Source organism: Scomber japonicus, chromosome 16 (assembly GCF_027409825.1).
Source record: "Scomber japonicus isolate fScoJap1 chromosome 16, fScoJap1.pri, whole genome shotgun sequence".
In the NCBI taxonomy this organism is placed as follows: domain Eukaryota; kingdom Metazoa; phylum Chordata; class Actinopteri; order Scombriformes; family Scombridae; genus Scomber; species Scomber japonicus.
The window spans coordinates 8,327,890-8,338,782 of NC_070593.1; the positions used below are offsets into that span (position 1 = coordinate 8,327,890).

At 39.5% G+C, this 10,893-nt stretch overlaps 1 protein-coding gene across 2 annotated transcripts; it reads right to left on the reverse strand.

Annotated features, from left to right (window-relative positions):
* Positions 1–423: 423 nt before the first annotated feature.
* On the reverse strand, positions 424–9,318 carry sav1 (salvador family WW domain containing protein 1). Of its 2 annotated transcripts, XM_053335301.1 has the most exons (6): positions 9,003–9,318; positions 6,778–7,135; positions 6,642–6,705; positions 3,473–3,774; positions 3,116–3,271; positions 424–2,254 (listed from the first exon to the last, which is right to left on the reverse strand). In XM_053335301.1, exons 1-6 carry the CDS (start codon positions 9,094–9,096, stop codon positions 2,041–2,043), a joined length of 1,188 nt encoding a protein of 395 aa, XP_053191276.1. In that variant the 5' UTR covers positions 9,097–9,318; the 3' UTR covers positions 424–2,040. The 2 variants fall into 2 exon arrangements, with proteins under 2 accessions (XP_053191276.1, XP_053191275.1); XM_053335300.1 differs by having other exon boundaries at positions 3,473–3,743; positions 6,596–7,135.
* Between the last annotated feature and the right edge of the window lie 1,575 nt (positions 9,319–10,893).

The following is a 10,893-nucleotide window of genomic DNA, read 5'->3' on the forward strand; positions in this document are numbered from 1 at the left end:
CAAAAGTAACGTTTGTTTAGGTTTCATTGCATTAAAACTCCAAATTGACTATTCATTCAAGATTTTATGAGTTTAACAAAAAAAAAAAAAAGAAAGTGGATAACTTGGATTAAACAATTCATTCCTAAAGCCGCCCTCATCCACACATAAATCAACCCCGGATATCGTGGGAGCCCGAGTGTACTGACAGGTCAAATGAATCAGCCTCTTCCAAGTCAACACTGCTACGTTTCAGCACACCATGCATTTGCAAGATTTCAGTTACGACGAAATAATATCTAATAAAGTTGGACCAAATTAATGAAAACCAGACTTGAGTAATTTGTTATGCTCAATAATCAGGATTATATTCAGTTACATTGTAAAAAGTGTCTGTTGAAGACGTGTGTGTCTGTGTGAAAGTGTAGCAAGAGGAAACAGGCGTTGTCTCAAAGGGTATTTGTTTTATTCACTGCAGACTTTATTGCTTATTTCCTGTACTTGCAATCCACAAAATTATGTATGTACAAACCGGTGAAACCATTCTGAAAAGATGCAACTGAGACCTTCCTGCACAGAGAAGGACTCATGAAACAAAAAAAGCTGAGATTCTCGATAAACCTATTCTACCGTCCACCGATCAAACACTCTTTAAAAGACGTTCAGAAATCACAGACAAGTTCAATCAGACACTTGTAATTCTTATTCGTGCTGTAAATATAGTTCCTGGTAGTTTAAGAAGAGACCTGAACGTAACTGTAAAAAGGTAATAGCGTTATAAACTACTTATATTTCCTACCATGAGTGAAAAATACTTGTAGAAAACTAGCACCGGCCTCAACTAGACAAAACCTATGGCTTAAAGACACTTCTGAGTATCTTAAAAGTGTGCGATTGATCGGTGATCAGTGGAATAAGCTTTCAAGAATCTGCACTTCAATTTAATCACAGAAGAAGAGAGACGTGTCAGTCCATAAAAAAATAAGGCATTACTGAGGCAAGAAATATCCAGAAAGAATGAAACAAGGAGAATTGCACTTGTTTGGCAAACTTAAATGTCTTCTGAAGTGTTTTTAAAAAAAAAAGTTCCAGTAGCTTATTTATGTTTCATTATATAAACACACACAAGAATATTCCTGACTTACAGTAATGCCGAGAGCCGCGAGATGCTCAAACCACTGCATCAAATGTGATGCTTCATCCGACAAGGTCTTTAAATAAAGACGTGTTTCATATCAAAACTTAAATATCTGATAAAGTTTTGGTGGATTGTCTTATAAAGGATATGTCATTTAAAAAAAAAAAAAAAAAAAAGGAACAATGCACACTTTTTTTTGTTTAATGTAGTAAAAAAAAAAGTGTGTTTTCAGTTTATGAGGGTAACAAAAAGCAAAAAAGGAAAAAAAGTATTTTAATACGGAAACAAATTAGAAGAAGCTGCCTGTCTTTTTCTCCTGCAGGAAAAAACGACGGAGTAGCTGGTGTATACACGATATGAGCTGACATTGTAGAAATGCTGCATTTGTTATTTAAAAAAAAAAAAAAAAAGGCACAATCTCAGGATGTTTTTGAACAAATATCCAGAGTTTTTTTCAGACTGTACTCCTCAGTCTTTAAAACAAAAAATCCATACAGCAATTCAGCTCTCAGGGCAGTGGCTGTAAATGGCACCACAAGCAGTCTCCCCAGATGTAGCACATTATAGGTTTTTCATTTTCTTCATTGGAGTTTTTTTTTTTTCTTTTCAGTCACACAGTCATTCATACATTGAGTGTCACATTGAGGAGGGGGAAGGGGGGGTTAAAGGGGCCTCAGAGGAACCCCTACCCCACCCACCCCCAACACCACCAATGTGCGTCTTGACTTCCTGGCTGATATATTTGGATTAAGCGAAGGCACAGATGTGTTTGGTAAAAAGAGGCAATTAAGAGTCAATCATGATTTCAAAGGAAACCCTGACCGCTCCCAAACTGTGGGAACCTCAGAGAGGTGTGGCAGCGATGGAGTCCCCACTGCGCACACACACACACACACGCACACACACACACACACACACACACATCACATGTTCCCTATGAAGTTCTTGTTGGGCTGCTGGGCGTACCACTGCTGCCGCTGTTTGCGAGCCTCCACCTCGGACAGCAGCGCCTGCCGGTACGCCTCGTAGGATTTGACGATGTGCTCCAGCTCCTTCATGAACAGCAGCTTCAGCATGCCCTGGTACGTGTCCAGGTCCGCCAGCTGGAACAACTCCCACTTCAAGATATGGTCATACCTTGATGGAGAAAGGAAGAGATTCAATTGTGTTATTTGGATGAGTGGTTTATTTATATCACACATAAACACAAAACACAATACACATTTCGACTGGTTTCCAAGGGCGGTGAAGCATATCATCAGTGGGTGTTGGTAATATGACATAAGAGGTAGCAAAGGGCCAATAAAAGAAGTCACAAGCTGATGTGAAAGGATGCAGCCTTTCTATATTTTTCTAATTGTCAATAAATCTAATGTGCAGAGCCAAACCAATAATCAATCAATCCAATCAAGTATTATGTAAGTCTGATATCTTATTTCTCTGTGCTGTAGACCTCCGTTACCTTCCCGTTGGTTTAGAAAACCGCTCCAAAGACTAATAACAGTAATCACATTTTGGATATAAGACACAATACTTGTAGCGATCAGTTCATTGTTGGTTTGGCTCTGAACATTTGTTGACAATTAATCATAATTACCAAACATTTCTTAGTTCTTAGCTTCACAAATGTGAGGATTTGTTGCTCTTTTTAGTTTTTTAATGATAGTAAACTGAATATTTTTTGGGTTTAGGACAAAACAAGCAAGTTGAAGACGTCACTTTTGCCTTTGGTGAAAAACAGAAGAAAGTCTGCACGCTGTAGCTCCCAAAACAAAAGGGACATTTCGAGCATCTTGTTCTTCTTCAGACAACATCACTCTTGATATCACATTAAAACTATATCTGCATTGGGAGCTGCAGTGTGCGGACTTTCTTCTGTCTTTCACTGATTTAGTTCTTTGGTCCAGCACCTGGTTTTCTTCAGTAGCAGACCTTTTCACCATCTTCCTGAAAATAACTGGCAGACTAAACAGTGATGAAAATACTACTAATACTCACTTGAGGGGGGCGCGGGCGTACACCTGCAGCCAGTCTGGGATCTCGGCTGTGTGGTACGGGTTAGCTGGCACCAGCACCGGCTGGTTCCTCTCCGCAGGACGCGGCTGATAGGTCACAGGAGGTGGTAGCGGTGGGGGCTGATCGTAGCGAGGCACACTGAAACAGACCCATAGAATATAAGTATTTACACCTTTTCAACCACATTAAAATAATCTAGACAAAGGATTTTAAATAGTTTAGGAAAAAGTAGCATTCAGGGCTTAAAGGGGGCGATTAAAAAATTTAAAAAAGAGTGGAAGTGAATAAAATGCAGCTTCATTAGCGTGGGAAACTTGAGTTTTCACATTAAACATGTACCTCGGAGCACAGGGGTGACGATACTGTGCCCTCTTGTTGATGTGATCCACGTAGTAGACCCCGAACTCAGCCGACTCCACCTTCTCCCAGCCTGGAGGGAGCCCTTCCCTCTCTAGGGGGTGGCTCCAGTGTGTAGTGTTAGTGTTGTGGTCGATGTAGTACTTCCTGCCACGGATGGTCCAGTCGACGGTCCAGCCGGCCGGAAGAGGGAGGTCCTCTCCCGTCAGACTGGAGAGGTTCCCCAGGGACTTGGCCTGTATTCGACCTATGCCTGAGGAAAACAAACATTTCTTTTTAGAAACCTAGAGGGAGAGGGAGAGATGTCTGACCAAACATACAGCCGAGCAGCTGCCAGAACACAGAGCCTCCGGGAAAGAGGAAATATTTTGGGAGACTTCTTAAAAACATCATGTGTGGGAAACTGTCATTTAAAGGAGAGGAATGTGTAGCATTTAAAAAGGTCGTTCTGATTTGGCAACTGTGCACACAGCAGGATAAGAGAGGAATGCATTGAATCACTACTTAAAACATGACTGATGCAGTTTTAAGTATTGCAGTGATTGTGGACAATGTTTCCTAATCCCTCTGACTCTCTGACCGTAGTGACAGAGCATCTTATTCTGACCGACATTGTGTGATGAATTGTAGGAAATGGGAGTGTTGTTACATTCAGACAGGAAGGTGGACAGATCTCTGCATACACAGACGCTCTTTCACTGGATGATGACAAACCACCAAACTCCCAAATTCCCAAATACTCAGACAGCAGAGCCGGTGTGTTCGACAGGTTTTGTACTTTTTTATTGGTGAATAATGTCAGCGGAGGAATTCTGCCAACAGCTGTGTGAACAAATTAAGCGGAGGAGCGAGAACTATTATGAGTCAAAAAGAACGAGCCTGGAGGGACACAGAAAGTGTTGAAAACACACAAGAATGTGCAGAGGATGAAGAATCTCGGCAAAATGGCCGCTTCAATCTGATAAATTCTGCATGAGAGTGACAGCAACAGAGAGCCGCAGCTCTCTGCCAGCTGCTGAGTGAAGGGACGGGAATGTGAGAGTGTTCCGCAGAAATGTCCTCCTCCTCCTTTTCCTCCACCTCATCATCATCATCATCTTTGCCCTTTTTCTTTAGAAACATGGCAGCCGGCCATACTCACTGCAGACTAAAGCTCAATGCATAACAGGAATTTAACTGGGTACAGTCGAGACGAGTTTACTACATTTACAAACGGTGATTCAGCAGTTAAGAAGGAAACAAACTGGGCGACTTTGTGTTGAAGAAAAACATGAAATCAAACACTAAATATTGACAATAGATCAATTTAGAGATACTGCTCTTTGTTTTCTCATTGAGTCTTCCCAGTTTTCGCACTTTACTGAAACTGAAGTGTCATGCTCACAATTATGATGCAGGATTAATGAAAAAAAAATTAAACTATACAGGTGTTTGTGATTTTCTGATTATTTTCGACGAAACATTCAAAAAATTGTGAAAACATTACATTCACTGTTTCTTATAGGCCTCAGTGATGTCTTCTATTTGCTCGTTTTGTCTGACTAACAGCCCAAAACTTTGAGATACTCAATTCACTGTCAAACACGAGGAAGAAAAACAGCGAATCATCACATTCGGGAAACTGTAACCAGAAATGTTTCTGCATTCTTTACTTGAAATATGACTGATACCATTATCCGATTACCAACTAATCGATTCATTGTCACAGCTCTAACTTTTTCTCATATTTTTAAGTAGAGTTTTTTAAAGCCATCCTTTTTCCCCATTCTAAATAAACACTTATAAACTGCCTGATTTATTTTAAGTAAATATAAGGAGTACAGAAATACACATGTTCGAGTATTTCAAAACAATATTTGCGAACAGTCATGTTTTCATAGTGTAAACATAATGCTGGTTAAAGAAAAGGGGCCGTCGGCCAAGTTTAGGTGGATGACTCCTTCGAAACATCTCTGATTACAGCATTAACCTTATGTATGCACTGTGAACATACAAAGAGCGGCACCTCAGCACACGGATGATTCATAGCAGTGAGCAGAGTGAGGCTGAGACATTTGACTGGGGGCGGTCTGTAAATTGCTGGTTTGCTAACAGAAAGATTCAGCAAACAGGAGGAGGTGAAAATGCCGAGCCCGTAAAGCTTGTTTAACTTCAACCCAAACAAGATACGTGATCGGCAGGGCTGACATAATACGACACTGTGTGAGCGGCGTTGACGAGTCGGCCGCTAAATAAAAGGTTCTCTAAATTCCTGTGACCCCGCAAAACTTTTAATCTCGTGAAAATTACACAGTCGTGTCACCGTGATGTTTACAGCAGAGCGCAAAATAAAAAATATATTTAATTCCTCTGAAGAACTGAAGTCAAATCTTCCATCCCTGTGAGTCGTCCTAAACTCAACAGCAGTTATACATTAATTATTATTACTTTAATATCTGTTCTGGACCGAAATGTTCAAGACTTCCTTAAAAATCCCTTCAGGACATATCTGTAAAGGTTGTAGACTTTCTGGTGCAATTTTCTTTCTCCTCAAACATCAATTCTCTACACTTATACCTCAGAATTTATTGATTAAAAAAACATAGAAATTTGAGTTTTAGTCCCTCAAGATGCTAAAACGACTGCCTGTCACATAGTTTCCAAACTTGTGTGCAACTAGAGCCTGCAATTTCAGTCCTGTGTAACATTTTTTTACCCCTTTTTCTTCCATTTTCATGTCAAAACTCCTTGTTTAATATCTCTGGCCTCTAGAAGAAATGTTGGACTAATACAGGGCTGCTACAGGATAATTTCAATGGCCGATTACCTGACAACTATTTTCCCAATTTATCATTTTATCAGTAAAATGTCAGAAAATAGTGAAAAATATCTTCAAATGTCCAATGTGTTGCCTGATCAACATTCAAAAATCCAAATATATTCAGTTTACTATCATGTGTGACACAGAAAAGCTTCAAATCATCAAATCTGAGAAGCTTCAACCAGAACATTAGGTTTAATAAAAGCGTCTAAAACGATGATTAACTTTCTATTGACTGATTGCTTGCTGCAGCTTTAGACCAATACTGTAAAAAGTAAAAAGGTCAAAACAGAGTCCATGTTTACCTGAAGGGGGTCTACTTGGAGCCGGGGGAGTGTGCTGTCGTGGAACTCTTTGGAAGTTGTGTTCATTGTGCTCATAGTATCTATAGTCCTCAGGAAAGCGGTCTGGGACCCTCCTGGGCTGGGGCTGGCGCTGCTGCTGCTGCTGCTGCTGCTGTTGCTGCTGTTGTTGTTGTTGTTGCTGCTGCTGTTGCTGTTGGTTCTCATAGTAAGGTTCAGAGGGGTAATAATAGCGGGCAGCGTCTCCGTTCTCAGACATGGGGCTCACGTCTGTGAGGAAGGACTGTGAGGAGCCCCCGTACTCGTGGGGCTGGTCTCCCAGACTGCGAGGCAGGTACGGAGGTGCTGACATGCGGTGGCTCTCTCTGCGGGCCACTTCATGAGGAGGCCTCTGCACGGGGGCACGGAGGAAGCTCTTGTTGCGGGACACCACGGGCTCCCTGCTGGGGGCCACAGGGTAGGAAGAGGGCCCCATATCTGGAAGAGGGACCTCTGTGCGTCTGGGAATAGTGGGTCCATGGCGGATGAAAGAGGGCATAAGATCTGCAACCAGGTGAAGAGTTTAAGTGTCAAAAACTGTCACCAACTCAACTCAGCTATACATCAGCAGCATCAACAGGCAGTGATCAAATAATGTAGTGAAGTACAATTTAGAGGCACATATACTTTATTTGTTTCCATTTTAAGCTATTTTATACTTTATATTGTACTTTTTACTTCACTATATTTAAAAGTTATATTATGCAGGACTTTTCTAAAAAAAAAAAAACAATGTATAGACTTGTTCAAAAATAATCCACTAGAAGCGTGTATCAGGGTATTTATCTACAGATACTTTATAAATACTCTATAAACTGTATTTTCTTATTATTTTGCTGCGTTCAGCAAGCTTCCGGGTGTCGCTGTCTGGCGTTACTTCTGTTGTTGGTTTACAAACACCAACCAATAAATCCTGAATGTTTAACATCTATCATTACTCTGCAGAAAAATGTAAATCTAATATGTTATTGATGTGTGTAATCAACTACTGAACAGTATTATGCAGTGAAGTCGGGTTGCAGCTAATGAATATTTCCATTACTGACTAATCTGTAAATGATTTTCTCAATTACTGGACTAGTCATTTGGTATTTAAAATGTCATAATGTGCTAGTCACTGTTTCCTAAAGTCCCAGATGTCCTAAGATGTCTTGTCTACTAATCGTTACAGCTGGACAGTAGTAAAAAATAGCTTCACATTCACCAATTAAACTCTTAAAACATTACTAACAGTTTAATACATCAATAATAGTAATAATAATGTCTGCATAATACATACTTTTGATAAAATCCATGTTACTGACAACACTTTCATACTTTTACTTAAAAGATGGCTTTACAATCTTTCACATGAACAGTGAAAGAGGTTTTCCTCGCTCATTCCTCTTGTTCATACCGACTATTAAAAAGATCTCCTTCAAATGCAGTTGCAATGTAAGTGATGAGGGACAAAATCCACAGCTTGTCCACACAGTCATTTAAAAGTAGATGTGAAGCTTATATGAGGCTTCAGCCGTCTGAGTTTGTCATATCAAATGGATATCGAACACATTTAAAGTCTTTTTAGCATCAAATTCCCTCTTTGTGTTTCCCTGTTGAGCTGTGGTGGAAGTATAGTAACAAAAAAAGTACTTTTCCAGCTCTTGGATGTAAAAATGTGTCAAATTTGACCCTGGACGTGTATGTAAGGGTTAAGACATACTTTGAAAAAATATGAACCTGTCCTTTACATTACTACTCTAATCACTTCTTCTACCATTTCTGCTATAATTAAAGCCAATACCACTAAGATGCATAACAATATAAAGCAAATTACATGTCTATAAGTTAGATTAATGCAGTTTTCCCTTAATAAAAGTTTGTTTAACATCAATTCGAAGATCCCAGAGCAGATGACACATTCAATGGACAGACGTCAGCTCAGCAGCAACAAATGACTTTTTCAGCAACACCTCTACACTGGCTATAACTTCAGAAAACCACTAGAAATAAAGCTTATAAAACCATAATATATATTTAATTAATTAGTTTAGTATATTTCCCAACTTTCAGGGTGTCTAGGGTTATATAAGAAGTTAAAGATTAGATATCCCAGCTGACTTGAAAGCAGCACAACATTTTAGTTAGCATCAGACTAGGTTAGCTGCTTGTTTTTGTTGCGATGAAGTTACAAAAAACATCGATTAAACACATATTAACAAACTTATAAGATACAACAGTGACACAACATATTTCCACACATTCACCACAGCATGTTGGTTATTGTTAAGTAACTATTTTACTTGTAATTTTAAAAGTTAAATGTTTGTGACCAGGCTAGCTGTAATGCTAACTGTGAGCTAGCAGGCTAACTAATTTTTAAGTCGCTTACTTCTGAGGAGAGGCGATGTTTCCTTCTTCACATATTTCCCGTGTACCTCGGCTGGTTTGGACGCTTCGTTTTTACTTTTCTTTCGAGAGAGCATAATAACTCAAAACTCAAAGCTACATCAACAACAACACGGTGCTGTAATGTCATGGCACGATCCCTTCACTCTGCGACCATCCCGTCCAGTTTGCAGAGACATTTTAAGCCCTTTTTTCTTTTCGTTAAATAATAATAAAAATGTTGGGTTACTAGCAGCGATGAGTCTTTTTTCCTGCGCGGCGGTCCGGTCCGCTGTGAGCAGGGCTGCTCCTCACCGGGAGAGATCACTGTACGGTCCTGCCCACAGAGACACAGGAACTCACTGCATGCATGTAGGCTGCTTACAGTACTGCAATGAGTACAACATACTACAGTACTACACTGAGTACAACATACAGTACTGCACTGAGTACAACATACTACAGTACTACACTGAGTACAACATACAGTACTGCACTGAGTACAACATACAGTACTGCACTGAGTACAACATACTACAGTACTACACTGAGTACAACATACTACAGTACTACACTAAGTATAACATACAGTACTGCACTGAGTACAACATACTACAGTACTACACTGAGTACAACATACAGTACTGCAATGAGTACAACATACTACAGTACTGAAGTACAACATACAGTACTGCACTGAGTACAACATACAGTACTGCACTGAGTACAACTTACAGTACTGCACTGAGTACAACATACTACAGTACTGAAGTACAACATACAGTACTGCACTGAGTACAACATACTGCAGTACTGAAGTACAACATACAGTACTGCACTCAAGTACAACATACAGTACTGCACTGAGTACAACTTACAGTACTGCACTCAAGTACAACATACAGTACTGCACTGAGTACAACCTACAGTACTGCACTGAGTACAACATACTACAGTACTGCACTCAAGTACAACATACAGTACTGCACTGAGTACAACTTACAGTACTACACTGAGTATAACCGTGAAGTACTGCACTCAAGTACAACCTACAGTACTGCACTCAAGTACAACATACAGTACTGCACTGAGTACAACTTACAGTACTACACTGAGTATAACCATGAAGTACTGCACTAGTACTTTTACTTTACTTGAGCATGCTACTTTATACTTCCAACCTCACTATATTTCAAAGGGAAAGCAAAACGAGGAATGCTTTATTTTCACCATAACTCCATCAATAAGTAACATAATAACATCATGTGTGATTATTTTGGTCAAAGGTTTCAAACACTTACTGTAATAAAACTAAGAATATGTACATATACACAAACACTTGTACTTTACTTGAGTTTTATGCTGCTTCATAATTACACTCCACTATATTTCAGAGAAGATAAGAGAAGAGGGATATTTATTGATCCCCTTGGGAGAAGTTAAAGTTGACACAGCAGCACAGTAAGGCAAGGCAAAATATGATACAGGCCTACAGTAAACTGGACCTTTGAGTAAATAAATCTGCAATGTATAAATGTGCAATATACAGAAGTTCCTGAGATGATATACACGTGAATGTTCCTGACATTTATATCCTCATAGAGATGAAAATAAATTTGCAATGTGCAGAAAAACTGAGATATAAATATATGAAATATTCCTGGGATTTACATAGTATGGTAAAAACACTCATGCATACTGTTGTTCATGTGCAGCGTTAGTCTTTTTTAACTGTGGTGTATGGTTTGAGTCATAATATTGACTTCATATTGTTGTGGTTGTCAAACTAGGGTCCGGGGACCTCCAGGGGTTACAGAGGGGTCCCAAGCAAAAATTGGAATCATTTATTTTCACTATAATTCCCTCCATGAGTAAAATAATGACAGAATGTATGA

What these genes read in the sequence shown, in the direction of transcription:
- sav1 (XM_053335300.1), bottom strand. Translation starts at nt 9,096, where the DNA reads ATGCTCTCTCGAAAGAAAAGTAAAAACGAAGCGTCCAAACCAGCCGAG. An exon ending in AACATCGCCTCTCCTCAGAA is followed by an intron (nt 7,136 to 9,002) that starts GTAAGCGACTTA and finishes ACCTGGTTGCAG; the next exon opens with ATCTTATGCCCTCTTTCATC. An exon ending in CGTCACCCCTGTGCTCCGAG is followed by an intron (nt 3,272 to 3,472) that starts GTACATGTTTAA and finishes GGTCTGTTTCAG; the next exon opens with TGTGCCTCGCTACGATCAGC.